The sequence below is a fragment of the Bufo gargarizans genome, chromosome 1, assembly GCF_014858855.1.
Source record: "Bufo gargarizans isolate SCDJY-AF-19 chromosome 1, ASM1485885v1, whole genome shotgun sequence".
NCBI lineage: Eukaryota > Metazoa > Chordata > Amphibia > Anura > Bufonidae > Bufo > Bufo gargarizans.
Genome location: NC_058080.1, coordinates 398,483,338 through 398,500,326, shown reverse-complemented (window position 1 = coordinate 398,500,326; position 16,989 = coordinate 398,483,338). Strand labels below are relative to the sequence as shown.

The window sequence follows — 16,989 nt, the reverse complement described above, 5'->3', positions numbered from 1 at the left end:
TAGGCTACCATACACCACTCTGGCATTCCTACACCTGGGTACCATCTACTACTTCACTAAAAGGGGCCCTGTGCCCTTGTTGCTTCATTGCAACTGGCGTCACAACAACAAACACTTATTCCATATTAAAGGGACCCCAGTGCGGACTGTGCCTCTGCTGCACTATTAGTTTAGTTAGATTGTTTGCCTATAATTAGCAAAATTTTTCTTGGGTACCTTCATAGTAAAAATTTGGGGATTTACTGCTATAGCAAGTGAAATTTAACACAGGGATGCCCGACTTGCAGTCCTCCAGCTGTTGCAAAACTACAACTCCCAGCATGCCTGGACAGCCTACAGCTATTAGGGCATGCTGGTAGTTGTAGTTTTGCAACAGGTGAAGGACCGCAGGTTGAGAATCCCTGCTTTAACAGATAACTGGCTGAGCAAAAAAAATGATAATAACTGTATATTTGCTTCAGTCCATAATGCTCCATTTAGTCCCCAGTACGAGGCTACCATGGTCATAAATTCAGGTGACTCCAACAGAGAGGATACAGAATGATCAATAACAGGCATGGATCATAGTAATGTTGTGGACTGGTTGAAGTCTTTAAAATAGTAATAGTTTGTTTATTTGCTTAAAATTTGTTAAAAATGTATTTTGTTACCTTAGATATATTACTCACCAATTCGTCCCATTCCAAGGATTCCAACAGTACTACCAGAGAGTCCACTTCCGCACATCCATAGGGGTTTCCATGTGCCCCATCCCCCACTAAGTAAAAAGGTCAAAAGGAAGTTCTCTAAATTAATCTCTAAATTAAATTAAAATTCAGTGCAAAAAATGGTGGAACCTAAATGATACACAGCTTCTTGTGTTATTACAAGCAACATGGGCTCTACCCATTCATTTTAATAAGGGACCAGTGAGAATGATCGGAGTACATCATCCCATCCAGCCAGACTATATTTAAATATAGTTTAAAATGTGGAAGCCACTGGGCATGTCCACAAGGTATCAATTTGAAGTTGAAAAATACAGATCTGATTTTAAAAGTAATTAGCCTCTGAAATCCAAAATGCTTTTTAGTGTATTCCTTTTTCTGCAGCATTTTCAGCTGCATAACCACAGTCATGGTTAGACTCTAATTCTGAATATGACATTTTTATCTTAGTATTTACTGGCATCTGCAAAGAGTCTGTGTGCTGTATGCTAATGCATACTGGGGACCCTAAGCCCAGACATACAATGGAGAGGACTCCTAAACATTTCATTGCATAGACCCATTGCAGGCTGACTGCGGGACAATCAGAGAAAAATAAGAAAAAATTACAAAAATTATTGGTATTTGAATCAGTGCTGTTTCACCTATCCAGCCATTATGGCAACTACTGGGGGTTAAATATGGTGACAAATTCCCTTTAAATAGTATGTAAGATACCCCTGGATGTATATCTTTACATAAAATAGCTGGTATAAAGGCAAGACAAATTGCTAAATTTAAAGATGTAATGTCATGGGACAGGCCATAGAAATGTCAAGTTTCCTTGTATGTTGCTGGTACAACAAAACAAATCTGTCAATGCTTTTGATATATTCGGGAATTATATGTTAAATGTTTTTTTTTTATTTGGAATATTGATGGTCTATCCTCAGGACAGGCTATCGGTATCCGACCATTGGGAGTCTCGGCACCCTCGCTGATCAGCTGTTGGGACTGCTTCTTTGCCAGTTCTACTTTACAACAGTTTGATAAATGACCCCAAATGTGTTTAGTACATTCTATATACAGTAGGCCATTTAAATCTGCATGGATATAACAAAGAGACTTTATAGCTGAGTCTAAAATATGCTCTGTATATATCACAATGGTTGGTGTTAGAATTACACATATGTAGCCTGTTTCTTGAAATCATGGGAATCCGAGTGGTGTGAACTGGAATACAAGTTAGATTATGATCATTTATTGCTGCCCTCGATATAAGCTTGCTTATATCACCTCCTTGCTTCATCCACAGCCTCAATTAGCCTTCGAGATGTCGCTAGCAATAGCGCCACTGTAAGTTCAGCCACAGCTTCTGTTAAAACGTCTGGGGTAAATCCAACTCGGATGCCTCTGGGGAGTAAAATGTTCAAGATTAAAAATGACAGAAACTTGAATCCAACCCAGCCCAAAATGTCTAAGTGCCCGAAATGTAATCTGGATAATACAGATCTCATGGGGTATGGTCTTGTCTGGAGACAGTGAAGTACTGGTTGAATAGATCCCAGCTCAAATGTCATCTGGGCTCCATTAGTACCTGAGCTATTTTTGTATCATGTTCAACCTGAGGGCCGTGTGGTATCATCTTTGCTTCACATTGTGTTACTAGCAGCGAAAAGGTGCCTCCTTAGGGAATGGCTACAACCACATGCTCCATCGGCATCTGATGTCCTTCACCAAATTAAAATATGCTTCACTATGGAGAGGGTTGAGACTGAGCAACAAAGGGGGAAATACTCAAACCATTGAGAGACGGAAGGAGTTTATTAGTGCTGTGCTTTTGGACGCTGACATAAGAACACTCATGCAACCCTTCATTACTTCTGAGTGGTATCTTCTGGCAAAACTAGAGAATACTCTGGGGAGGCTGCAGGTGGATTAGGGACTTAGATAAGACGACTGCTACATCGATGTGTGTGTGTGGGGATGATGGTAGGGGGATTTTATTTAGGTTACCAGTTGGACCTTTGTTTTTATCTTTTCTCATGCTGTATCTGTTTTGATATGCTATGTAATAATTGGCCGGCTCTTCATCAACAGTGGACTAACATTTAATCACAAGCATATAAATATATAACATACATATATCCCAGATAAAACACAAATAACTAAAATCTGCTGAAAATAGACTATGTATATACTGTTATTTATCATACTATAAAATATAGTCACGGTCCCCTGTTCATTGACAGTGTGGGGCTCTCACTCTGCCACAGCAGTAATCACAAATATTAGCAAGGTATCCTGTTTGTGTTCTTTTATTGGAGATCACATTCACATTCGATTGGCCACGATCTTATTATGGCTGTTTTAAAACTTGCAAAGTCACCAATTGTCATATAAAGCACGTAGTTGTTATTATAAGTTCCTATTGTTGTTGTTAATTGGCATACTTCCATAACTGGTGTAGATGATAATATATGATAATTTGATAGGTAGTGATATTGTTCACTTACTGAGATTCCCAGATTGTTATGGATTTCAATAGTACTTTATACATACATGGCTTTATGTATGTAGATTGCTCTGTAATTCAAGCCGCTTGTATTCGCGCTCTGTGTGCGTGTTGGTGCCAGCACCCAATAGCTGGCGTTTGCGCGTTGGAAGTTTTGAGAAGCTGATCGTGTTTTGTGGACGGCTGGTTTAATCATTAATACAGAAATAAATTGATAATTTAATCTTTGCTGTGTTTTGCTCTTTCCCAGATGCGTTTCGAAGCCAGTACACGTTTCTTCCCCAGTGGGCAAAAAAGTAATAAAGATCGGGGACAAATTAGCGATTTATATAGAGATGACATTCATCATTCATCTAGATCGGGCCGGTGTTATTATCAAACTCTGGACCGGACTATTAAATGTTTGTTACTCATTAAGCTTAGTTTAGACATTGCAATTTTCATGCACAGACTCTGTTTAGCAATTTAGCATATCATGCTCCCATATACAGTACAGACCAAAAGTTTGGACACACCTTCTCATTCAAAGAGTTTTCTTTATTTTCATGACTATGAAAATTGTAAGATTCACACTGAAGGCATCAACACTATGAATTAACACATGTGGAATTATATACATAACAAAAAAGTGTTAAACAACTGAAAATATGTCATATTCTAGGTTCTGCAAAGTAGCCACCTTTTGCTTTGATTACTGCTTTGCACACTCTTGGCATTCTCTTGATGAGCTTCAAGAGGTAGTCACCTGAAATGGTTTTCACTTCACAGGTGTGCCCTGTCAGGTTTAATAAGTGGGATTTCTTGCCTTATAAATGGGGTTGGGACCATCAGTTGCATTGTGGAGAAGTCAGGTGGATACACAGCTGATAGTCCTACTGAATAGACTGTTAGAATTTGTATTATGGCAAGAAAAAAGCAGCTAAGTAAAGAAAAACGAGTGGCCATCATTACTTTAAGAAATGAAGGTCAGTCAGTCCTGAAAAATTGGGAAAACTTTGAAAGTGTCCCCAAGTGCAGTCACAAAAACCATCAAGCGCTACAAAGAAACTGGCTCACATGCGGACCGCCCCAGGAAAGGAAGACCAAGAGTCATCCTCTGCTGCGGAGGATAAGTTAATCCGAGTCACCAGCCTCAGAAATCGCAGGTTAACAGCAGCTCAGATTAGAGACCAGGTCAATGCCACACAGAGTTCTAGCAGCAGACACATCTCTAGAACAACTGTTAAGAGGAGACTGTGTGAATCAGGCCTTCATGGTAGAATATCTGCTAGGAAACCACTGCTAAGGACAGGCAACAAGCAGAAGAGACTTGTTTGGGCTAAAGAACACAAGGAATGGACATTAGACCAGTGGAAATCTGTGCTTTGGTCTGATGAGTCCAAATTTGAGATCTTTGGTTCCAACCACCGTGTCTTTGTGCGACGCAGAAAAGGTGAACGGATGGACTCTACATGCCTGGTTCCCACCTGTGAAGCATGGAGGAGGAGGTGTGATGGTGTGGGGGTGCTTTGCTGGTGACACTGTTGGGGATTTATTCAAAATTGAAGGCATACTGAACCAGCATGGCTACCACAGCATCTTGCAGCGGCATGCTATTCCATCCGGTTTGCGTTTAGTTGGACCATCATTTATTTTTCAACAGGACAATGACCCCAAACACACCTCCAGGCTGTGTAAGGGCTATTTGACCATGAAGGAGAGTGATGGGGTGCTGCGCCAGATGACCTGGCCTCCACAGTCACCGGACCTGAACCCAATCGAGATGGTTTGGGGTGAGCTGGACCGCAGAGTGAAGGCAAAAGGGACCAACAAGTGCTAAGCATCTCTGGGAACTCCTTCAAGACTGTTGGAAGACCATTTCAGGTGACTACCTCTTGAAGCTCATCAAGAGAATGCCAAGAGTGTGCAAAGCAGTAATCCAAGCAAAAGGTGGCTACTTTGAAGAACCTAGAATATGACATATTTTCAGTTGTTTCACACTTTTTTGTTATGTATATAATTCCACATGTGTTAATTCATAGTTTTGATGCCTTCAGTGTGAATCTACAATTTTCATAGTCATGAAAATAAAGAAAACTCTTTGAATGAGAAGGTGTGTCCAAACTTTTGGTCTGTACTGTATATATATATATGTGTATATATAGGCAAAGGTAGAAAGCTGTGGGTAGCACCGCTGTCTATGGGGTACGGACGGAGTGCCAGCGGCTGTGAAGGCGATCCACTTCCAATAGATAAGCGAAAAAAATCCACAGCACCTCCAAGGCGTATAAAAATAGAAAAGGCTTTATTCACCAGACCCGCGACGTTTCGATCTGCTTCCTGGGATCTTTCTCAAGCAGTGTACCATAAACTTGTTTTCTTATATATTACATGTTACCTAGTTCAAAATAAACTACGACTTCTTTGAAGTTAATAGTTCCTCCGAGATCCCCATATGTATCTATTTAGACATATTGAGCAATGTTGTTTTTTTTTTTAAGTTTAAGAGATTCCATATAATGACAAGCAAGGTACAAATATCAAGCAATTTGAAGGCATAACAGTATCCTTCTCACATCATTGCATTACATCAATTGAAATGTTGTAAAAAGCAAATCAAACAGTACATTTGGAATCTCATTTTCAATTCCCCCCCCCCCCCTACCCCTCCACCAAAACGCTGGTACATCCCCTGATCTCCCCCCCCCCCCCATCTGATGAAGATCTGTTATCCTTAAAAGAACCCTAGCAAGCTCTATCAATATTTCCCTTCCGATCACATATACGATTAGCCTCCATAGGAGTCAGAGGATGACATTAGAAACTCATCCGGTTACATGCAATGGGCCTAGACCTCCCCTTAATTCTTCTTTCAAATACCACGCTGTCAGTCTGAATGGGCTCATAATTTTCATGAACTCCGTATTTGGGACATATGACAGAATGTACAGTCTCCATGTCCGAAATAAACGCTGTCCAAGCACCTCTTTGCAATTCAACGCCTCAAGCCATTCCAAATGAAATAAATTCCCCATTTGGGCTTCCACTATTGTAATAGTGGGGACCTCGGTTGACAGCCAAAACTGGAGCAAGCACCTTTTAGCGACCATGAATAGTTTGTGACCCACTAGCGGTATTTTAGAAAGATCGCCTTCCTTTTCCCCTAAGGTTTAAGCACCTGTATGAGTCTTAGCTTCACAGTGTAGTATTGCTGCTGATGGCGAGACAACAGCACATATTTTGCTAATTTTCCCCAACATCTGGCCTATTGCTTCCCAGTACCTACCCAACTTTGGGCATTTCCACAAACCATGATATAATTTTGTCTTGGGGGTGCCGCATTTAGGGCAAGCTGTAATCCTCCCCGGACTAGACGGGGAACTTGGGATATCAAATCCGTATATAGCATGATGCAGGATTTTTACATGTGTTTCCCTCCATGTTTCGTTTATTATAGCCTCGCGCATTGCTGATATCCCTGACCAAACTGTTTCATGGATCTCCGCCACCTCTAATTCTTTGGCCCATTTCTTGAAAATTCCCTTGGGATCCTTAGTTCTCCATCTATCTCTCAGCACATGATGCAACATTGACAGTGACCTTTTCATTTTGACACTAATAAATGCATCAAAATTATTGGGACTCCATTCCCTTGACAAATCCCTAGATAGAGTCCTGCAATAACTCTTAATTTGAGAGTACTGCAGAAATGAGGAACGTCCTAATGCCAATTTATTCCCTAATTCCTGTAATGTTGCCCATCTCCCCTCCGACTCGTGGAACAGATCCCCTATCTTATTCAGCCCCTTAAGGGTCCATTCTTTGAAAAGTGCATTTTCACTGCCAGAACGAAATGACGGATTCCCCCGTAAAGGTAAGTATTTGGATATCTGGTATGGGAGATTAAAATGGGTTCTAAGAGCTTTCCAGGCTATCATCGTGTCTCTTACTATAAGGGAAGATTTTATGTGACCTGGTAGATTGGGCCTTTTAGCATGCAATAACGCAACCAGATTCCAGGGCCGCACCAAATCCCGCTCCAAAGTCAAGTTGGAATAGTAACTCGTCTCATTTACCCAGTCTAAGATGTGTCTACTTAAACATGTTAAGTTATAGCCCCTGATGTCAGGAAAGTTCAACCCTCCTTCCTCCTTCCTTAGTTTTAGCTTATCCAGTGAGATTCTAGGCCTTTTTCCCTGCCATAAAAAGCGGATGAATCTGCTTTCCAGCAATTGGATATCTGCGTGACGAATAAGAAGCGGGATAGTTTGAAGTGGGTATAATAGCTTGGACATGCTCATCATTTTAATGAGATGGCATCTACCTACCAAGTTTAGTGGCAGACCCTGCCATCTATCCAGCTCTTGCACTATCCTGGTTATAAGAGGGGGAAAATTCAAGCTATACATCGAATGCGGCTCCTTGCCAACATGAATGCCCAGATACTTAATACTACCTTGCGCCTTTGTTATATTCAGGTGCATCGGTATCTGATATCCTCTTGCATCACTCCGGGATAAGGCTAACATCTCGCATTTGGACGCATTCAATCTATACCCCGAATAGGAGCCAAAATGGTTCAGAGCCTGGAAGATGTTATCTATGTGTTTTCTAGGATTGTCTATGAATAACATTATGTCATCCGCGAATAGTGCGACCTTCAGAAGCCGGTTTCCAATCTGTATTCCTTCATACAAATCCGACTGACTTAAGAACCTAGCTAGTGGTTCAATGGAAAGGTTGAACAAAAGGGGCGATAATGGGCACCCCTGGCTGCAATGTTGTTTTATATTCTAAGGTCCCAATCCACTTAGTCGCAATGGCCTTTGTCCTGTTCAGACCCTGCGGTTAATGAACAAAAAACAAAGCAAAAATTTCTTTATTTTATTTTTATCCTATAGCCATCCTATAACTTCCACCTCCATATATATATATATATAGTGGATAGAGGACTTCATCACATTATGTCCCTTTGCCGTTCTGTTCCACATTGTATAGTACACGGATATATCATTCCCCAGCGACACGTCATGTAAACCTACCAACGGCCCCTTTACAAAAAAACTAATATCACCATTTTTGAGGTGTCCCGAAGGTGCCAATGATCCAAATTCATAAATCATTCTGGATTCACATCTTCACTTTTTTTATATGAAGTCCCCTCCAATCCTTTTTCAATGATTGAATCGCTGCATATTTCGAACCTGATAAATTACTGGCATGGTATAATTTAAAATGATGTGATAAGGTGTTCTGATACCCTAACTTTCAACGTTCTTCCTGTACGTCCTACATATTGTTTGGTGCATAGGCAGTGGGCACTCTAAAATGTAAATTACTGCGTAACTGTTGCACGTTAATGTTTCTTTTATCTCCCACTTGAATGAATTTACTTTCGGGTTTCCCATGGTGTAGTTATGGAGCTTTCCTTTCGTCTACCTATTGTAGGGGATATTTGTAGTCCTAAGTTAGGAGCCCTAGTGTATATTATAGGTGGTCTTTTTGGGAGAGTTGTCGCTACTACCTTGTCTTCTTGTAACAAGTGCCAGTGTTTATTTATGATGTTGGATATCTTTTTATATTCCACATTAAAGGGTAATATTATTTGAGATGATTCCTCTATCTCTTCACTTGTTCGTTCTTTTGTTTAAAAAAAGTTTTTTCTGTCTAATTCTATTACTTTAGTCAATGAATTATTTAACAGAGATAGAGGATATTTTTTCTCAAAAAATTGGGCCTTCAAGAACTCTACTTCTTTTTCAAATTGTATTTCTTATGTACAATTTCTTTTCAGTCGACGAAACTGACTTAATGGTGCGTTTAACAACCAGCAGGGTAAATGACAACTGGTTTTCAAAATAAATCTATTTTTCGCAAAAGATTTCTGCATGTAAATTTCAGTTCCTTAACTTCAATATTTAAATCTAAGAATTGTATTGATTCCTTGCTGATACTAGATGAAAATCTTAAATTAAATGGTTATTCTTTAATCCTTCTATGAACTGAATCAATTCCTCCTGTGTGTCTTGCCAAATTAAAATAATATCGTCGATATAACGTCGCCAGAGCTCCAGACTCGTCCCCACTCTAGGTGTTATCTCCTCCTGTTCCCAAGCGGCCATGAATAAATTAGCGTAACTGGGGGGGGGGGGGGGGGGATCTGGTGCCCGTGGCTGTCCCAGTTTTCTGTAAATAATAATTGGATTTAAAATAGAAATAATTGTAAGAACATATTTTATGCTATCTGATATGAATCGTATTTGTTCCATTCTTAAATCATTCTTCTGAATTAATATTTTTGAAATTGCCTGTATAACTTGGTCATGGTTAATGCTAGTGTATAACGAACTGGCATCCAATGTTGCCAGAATCCAACCTGGTTTATATGAGAGATTTTCAAACAGCTGTACAAACATTGTAGTATCTTTTAGGTAGGAAGGAAAATCATTGACATATGGCTGTAAAAAATGATCCAAGTATTGTAGCAAATTACTTGTTAATGAACCTATTCCCAAAACTATCAGTCTGCCTGGTGGATTTATTAGATCCTTATGCATCTTTGGGATAAAATAGAATATTGGTAATTTTTTGGGGGTACCCAATACAAAATCATACTCAGTTTTATTCATAATCCCTTTTTCTTTAGCCTTCATACACATACTTTTCAATTATTCCTCATATTTTTTATTAGGTCTTCCTTCAATTTCAAATAGGTACTTGTATACGATAACTGTCTAATACAGTCTTCTTCGTATTTATCAGTATCTATAATCACGATTGCTCCGCCTTTGTCAGCAGGACGAATGGTGACTGTCAGGACCATGGTCATGGCCGTGACTCCTGGAACCGCATGCAATTGCCTGCGGTCTTGTCTTGTGGTCAATCACAGATGAGGGCTGAAGTAGTTTGCCTCACGTGTGGTTGCCGCTGGCAACATGTTGTTATTTGGTAGTATAGCAGCCTTAGCAGTTGCATATGTGTGCACTTTCCCTTTTTGGTGTGCACGGGGTTTATGTGTATGTGCACTTCCCCTTTAAGTGGCTTCACTACCCTGTCTGGCCTTGGAAGGGTTAATTCCCTTTCCAATGTGTGTCTGTGTGGGTGTGGCTACTGGCTATTTAGCTTCTGCTAAGACCTGAATCTGAGGGGTACTCCAGCCTTGTTGTAAGCTGGGGTCATCCTCCTGGTCTCTTATACCATCTACCAATGAGGGCCACCCTTGTGGTCATAAAAGTTATGTGTGATGTTTATTTTATGTTCTTGTGATGTCTTATCTTATTGCAGCTATGGATCTGGGTTCCTGTGTGTTTATGTGTGTGTGCTGTGTCCTTTTATGTTTGGTGTGGACATCAGCATGTGCGCACGGGATCCAGTCAGTGTGTCTGTGGCAGGTAGGTGTGGATGTGGTTTCACTCACCTGCCATATCCATAGGCTGTTTATGTTTCCCCTTCCTTGCGGTTTGGCCAGTTTAGACTCCTGTTCGTCCGTGTCAAGGAGGAACAGGTTGTCTTACCCAGCTCCTAGCTCAGGGATCTGCTGAGGGCTAGTAGGGACCCGAGGTTCCTAAGTATGAGCCCTCCTACCATCTGGGTCGGCTCATACAGTTAGGAGTCAGGGTCAGAGTTAGGGACGCTGTAGGAGGTGACCTGCTCCCTAATTCTGTTGTCCTGGCCAAGCAGCTTCCACATACATTTAAAATCGCACGGATGAGGGTTTCCCCCACTCTCATCCGTGACAGTGACTTGTTGGTTACCCTGAAGCTCTTTCAGTGCCTGGATTTCTTCCTTAGTTAGATTGTTCTTCTTTTTGTTTTTAATCTCCAGCTTTATAATATCAGCTTCCACTGCTAACTTAAATGCCAATAATTCCTTTCCCATTTCCTGTTTAGAATACATCTTCAATTTTAATTTTAAATCCACATGTTTAAATATAAACGGAGATTTAGTTTTTTTTTGTAAAGGGGCCGTTGGTAGGTTTACATGACACGTCGCTGCCCGGCTGTTTTACCAGCGCAGCGAGGCGTCTTGCATCCTCCCACCGACTCCAAACCAGCACACTAACAGTGGTCGAGAAGAAGTCTGATGTGTAATCTACTTTAATTAATACTGAGGTTAGTTTTGATATAGTTTATTATTTTTTGACACAGTAAATTTTTCACAATTTTTTTATTTATTGTTGATTTTTTACTTTATTTTTACATTTTATTTTTATTCTTAATTTTATTTGCCATGGAAACCCCAGTGTTTGAACGAAATATAGATAAATAAGATGGGGGAATGATATATCCGTGTACTATACAATGTGGAATAGAACGGCAAAGGGACATACTCAATGTGATGAAGTCCTCTATGCACTATATATATGGAGGTGGAAGTTATAAAAAATAGATAGCTACAGGATAAAAATAAAATAAATACATTAACCGCAGGGTCTGAACAGGACAAAGGCCATTGCGACTAAGTGGATTGGGACCTTAGAATATAAAACAACATAGCACTATATGTCTAAATAGATACATATGGGGATCTCGGAGGAACTGTTAACTTCAAAGAAGTCGTAGTTTATTTTGAACTAGGTAACATGTAATATATAAGAAAACAAGTTGATGGTACACAAAGGAAATATGTATATATATATATTTATATATATATATATATATATATATACATACAGTGGATATAAAAAGTCTACACACCCCTGTTAAAATGTCAGGTTTTTGTGATGTAAAAAAATGAGACAAAGATAAATCATTTCAGAACTTTTTCCACCTTTAATGTGACAAAACGAACTGAAATTGTTTAGGTAGAGGGAAGAAAAAATATAAAAATAAAATAATATGGTTGCATAAGTGTGCACACCCTTAAACTAATACTTTGTTGAAGCACCTTTTGATTTTATTACAGCAACTCACATTTTGACTTGGCAAGATTTGCCCACTCTTCTTTGCAAAAACACCCCAAATCTGTCAGATTGCGAGGGCATCTCCTGTGCACAGCCCTCTTATCACCCCACAGATTTTCAATCGGATTCAGGTCTGGGCTCTGGCTGGGCCATTCCAAAACTTTAATCTTCTTCTGGTGAAGCCATTCCTTTGTTGATTTATATGTATGCTTTAGGTTGTTGTCATGCTGAAAGATGAAGTTCCTCTTCATGTTCAGCTTTCTAGCAGAAGCCTGAAGGTTTTGTGCCAATATTGACTGGTATTTGGAACTGTTCATAATTCCCTCTAGCTTAACTAAGGCCCCAGTTCCAGCTGAAGTAAAACAGCCCCAAAGCATGATGCTGCCACCACCATGCTTCACTGTTGGTATGGTGTTCTTTTGGTGATGTGCAGTGTTGTTTTTGCGCCAAATATATTTTGGAATTATGGCCAAAAAGTTCAACCTTGGTTTCATCAGACCATAACACCTTTTCCCACATGCTTTTGGGAGACTTCAGATGTGTTTTTACAAAATGTAGCCTGGCTTGGATGTTTTTCTTCGTAAGAAAAGGCTTTCGTCTTGCCACTCTACCCCATAGCCCAGACATATGAAAAATACGGCAGATTGTTGTCACATGTACCACACAGCCAGTCCTTGCCAGATATTCCTGCAGCTCCTTTAATGTTGTTGTAGGCCTCTTGGTAGCCTCCCAGACCAGATATAAGATCAGATCAGATATTATCATCTACACCAGTTATGGAACTGTGCCAATGAACAACAACAATAGGAATTTATGATAACAACTACATGCTTTATATGACAATTGGTGACTTTGCAAGTTTTAAAACAGTCAAAATAAGATCGTGGCCAATCGAATATGAATGTGATCTTCAATAAAAGAACACAAACGGGATACCTTGCTAATATTTGCGATTATTGCTGTGTAACACAAGTACTTTCTGGCATAGTGAGAGCTTCACACTGTCAATGAACAGGGGACCGTGACTATATTTTATATAGGATGTGTGAATGGACATGCGGATGTGTGAATGGACCCTTACACAACACGATCTCCTACTGGGAAAAGATGATCTTTTGTGCTGCACAAGAGTTACAATTACCCTATGAACGAGCGTCTTGTTCGTTCATTGGGTAATCGCCGTGCATTTACACAGCCAGATCATCGCTAACGAGCGTTACTAGCAATGCTGGTTAGCAATGATCTGTTCAGTTGTTGGCCTGTGTAAAAGGTCCTTAAGACATAACGAGGAACAGATTTTTCTATAATGCTGTGTTCTCCTGGTGTCAAGAGTATCTGTAAGAACAAAATGATTTTATTCAGTAAAAGCCATGTGCCTTCTAATATATTAAATGACCTTGATTTGGCCATAAATCAACTTAGAAGATTGTTTAGAAAAGGAAAGGTATGAACTGAAGAAGGAGCCGTCAGACAGCTGGTCTGATGGATTTTACCGGGAAAAGCATTTTGCAGTTGGCTATGTACTGTGAAACAAAGAAGCTGGAGAGGCTAAAAACAACAACATGTTTAAGCCCTTTTTCCCTGGGACAGTTTTCACCTTCCTGCCCAGGCCATTTTTTTGCAAATCTGACATGTGTCACTTTATGTGGTAATAACTTTGGAACACTTTTATTTATCCAAGCCATTCAGAGATTGTTTTCTCGTGACACATTGTACTTCATGATAGTCATAAATTTGAGTCAATATATTTCACCTTTATTTATGAAAAAATCCCAAATTTACCAAAAATTTTGAAAAATGTGCAATTTTCTAAATTTTTTATTTTCTGCTTTTAAAACATAAAGTGATACCAGTTCAGGTCTGAAGTCACTTTGTGGGGCTTACATAGTGGAAACCCCCCATAAATGACCCCATTGTAGAAACTACACCCCTCAAGTTACTCAAAACAGATTTTACAAACTTTGTTAACCCTTTAGGTGTTCCACAAGAATAAAAGGAAAATGGAGATTACATTTCTAAATTTCACTTTTTTGGCACATTTTCCATTTTAATCCATTTTTTTCTTTAACACATCAAGGGTTAACAGCCAAACAAAACTCAATATTTAATACCCTGATTCTGCGGTTTACAGAAACACCTCACATGTGGTCGTAAACTGATGTAAGGGCACACAGCAGGGCGCAGAAGAAAAGGAGCGCCATATGGTTTTTTTGAAGGCAGATTTTGCTGGACTGGTTTTTAGATGTCATGTCCCATTTGAAGCTCCCCTGATGCAACCCCTACAGTAGAAACTCCCAAAAAGTGACCCCATTTTGGAAACTAGAGGATAAGGTGCCAGTTTTATTGGTACTATTTTGGAGTACATATGATTTTTAATTGCTCTATATTACGTTTTTTGTGAGGCAAGGTAACTAAAAATGGCTGTTTTGGCAGCGATTTTATTTTTTACAACATTAATCTGACAGGGTATATCATGTGCTATTTTTATAAAGCAGGTTGTTACTGACACAATGATATTAAATATGTCTACTTTGTTTGTTTGTTTTAGTTTTACATAATAAAGCATTTTCAGGCCTTGAAAAGGCCTACCTGAGAAGAGTCACATCTACCTGAGAAGAGTCATGGTTATTCCTAATCTCCTACTCTCCCCGCCCATCTGATGATGATTGTCAGTTCTCTCCTAGAGAGAAAGGGAGAAAACTCGGTAGAAGACCATCAGTCATCAGCAGGTGGGCAGGAGAGCAGGAATCCATGAATAACCAGGACTCTTCTCAGGTGGCCGGACTCTTTTCCAGGCCCAGTCTGCAATGATTGTGATGTTGGTTCTCGGCAGCCACTTACTTTTAATTTTTAAATGACAGACCGCTGAAATCAACTCACCTGTCTCTAGTATATGCTTCCATTATTATGTGCAGCATAAAGTTGATGACAGGTTCCCTTTAATTACTGCAGCATGGAACACGTTTAGCCTAATGTATCAAAACCGTCTAAGGCTGCTTTCCCACAGGCAGTGTTTCATCAGTGATTTTTATCAGTGATTCTGAGCCCAAACCAGGTGCGGGTAAAAAACACAGAACAGGTGCAGATCTTTCCCTTATGTCTGTGTAGACTCTGCTTCTGGTTTTAGCTCACAATCACTGATGGAAATCACTGATTGAACATTGACCGAATACTGTGTGAAAGCATCCTAAGTTCAAAAGAGTTCATCTTGATTACTGCATCCACACAATAATTTCAAATATTTCCATATATTGAAAATCTTACCTTTTTTTAATTTCATCCAATGACAAATGGTCATATCCGACAGACATGGTGCTGATAACTTTTAAGCTTGGACCTGTTGAAGTAAAGCACTGACTTAAGTTTAAAGGAGTTGTACCAAGTTTTTTAAGTTATCCCCTTAGGGATGATAGGGTAAATAATCAGTTGGGATCCAACTGGTGGGTCCCCCACCGATCCTGAGAATCGGTGTCCCATTCCCCTCTTCTAATGGATTGGCAGATTGAGCATGCTCCTGCCACTCTATTCATTCTCTATGGGACTAGCTGGAGATAGCCAAGTCCTGATACCTTAACTTTAACCATTTGACTGCCCTAAACCACCATTAACCCTTTAATTGCCCCAGACCATCAGGTATACTGACAGTAATCCTGTTTGCAGAGTCACTCTGCAATACATTGCTAACTCTAGTTAAGAACGTTGCCCCATCTTCTTGGGAGACAGTGAGTTACACTGTGTAGTATACTCAGAGGCTGATTTGCAATGTACTCCATCAGGAAAATTCCCTGCTACAGTATGAAAATGAATTTAGGTAGCAACTATTTACATGTCCTCATTGCAGATTGTAACCTCGCACAGAAGCTATGTCTGTTGTGCAAAAAAATAGAACAGGCTCACGCACACAAATGTATTTTTCTTCCGTTCCATTTTTTTACAGGTCCATATACGGAGCCATTCATTTAAAAAAGGGAAATGACTTAGTGTGCATTTCATGTCCATATGTCCGCATGTCCATTCCGCAAAAAAATAGAACATGTCCTATTTTTGTCCATTTTGCGGACAAGGACAGGCATTGGTACATTGGATCCGCAAAAAAAACTGATGCAACACAGACATCACATGGATGTCATCAGTTTTTTTGCTGATCCGTGGTGTTTTGCGTACTGCTTTCTCCCCCCCCCCCCCCCCCCCACATTCAAATAACCATAACTTTTTAAAATTTCGGTCATCATAGGGTCTCAATACAGGGGAAAAAAAGCTTCCGTTTTATACACATTTATTGTCATTAGGGACAAAACGTAACAGAACAGAACGGAATGCTCCAAAATGCACTCCGTTCTATTTGGTTGTGTTCCCATACCGGAGAGCAAACCGCAGCATGCTGCGGTTTGCTTTCCGTTCTGGGATGCAGGGCAAGGAGGATCCATCATGACCCACAATGCAAGTCAATGGGGACGGATCCGTTTTCTCTGCCACAATAGAAAACGGATCCATCCTCCATTAACTTTCAATGGAGTTCATGACAGATCCGTCTTGGGTATGTTAAAGATAATACAACCGGATCCGTTCATAACGGATGCAGACGGTTTTATTATCAGTAACGGAAGCGTTTTTGCTGAACCCTGACCGGATCCAGTAAAAACGCTAGTGTGAAAGTAGCCTTAGAGATCATCTATGTGTGTCTCAAAGTAGTCATCTGTTACTTTTCTTATCAGCTCCTGTGGCAGACTATTCCATACATTCCCAGGGGAGAATCTATCATTGGCCAGCATTTTACACCTGTCTATGATATCATGTGCTGCCAGAGGATGCATCTAATTTACGACGAGGCGCAGTCTTCGTCATAAATTAGGCGCATCCTTGAGCAGACTGTGTGCCTAGACTGAAATCTACGGCAGCCCCGCCTT

At 40.1% G+C, this 16,989-nt stretch overlaps 1 protein-coding gene across 1 annotated transcript in view; it reads right to left on the bottom strand.

Moving 5' to 3' along the window:
* Positions 1 to 16,989, bottom strand: part of LOC122931760 (glyoxylate reductase/hydroxypyruvate reductase-like) — a 48,151-nt gene that overhangs the window by 14,392 nt on the left and 16,770 nt on the right. Inside the window, exons 3-5 of the mRNA XM_044285822.1 lie at positions 15,347 to 15,419; positions 1,983 to 2,099; positions 669 to 757 (exon numbers count right to left, since the gene is read on the bottom strand). Coding sequence (XP_044141757.1) covers positions 669 to 757; positions 1,983 to 2,099; positions 15,347 to 15,419 — 279 coding nt within the window. The remainder of the gene's footprint in view (positions 1 to 668; positions 758 to 1,982; positions 2,100 to 15,346; positions 15,420 to 16,989) is intronic.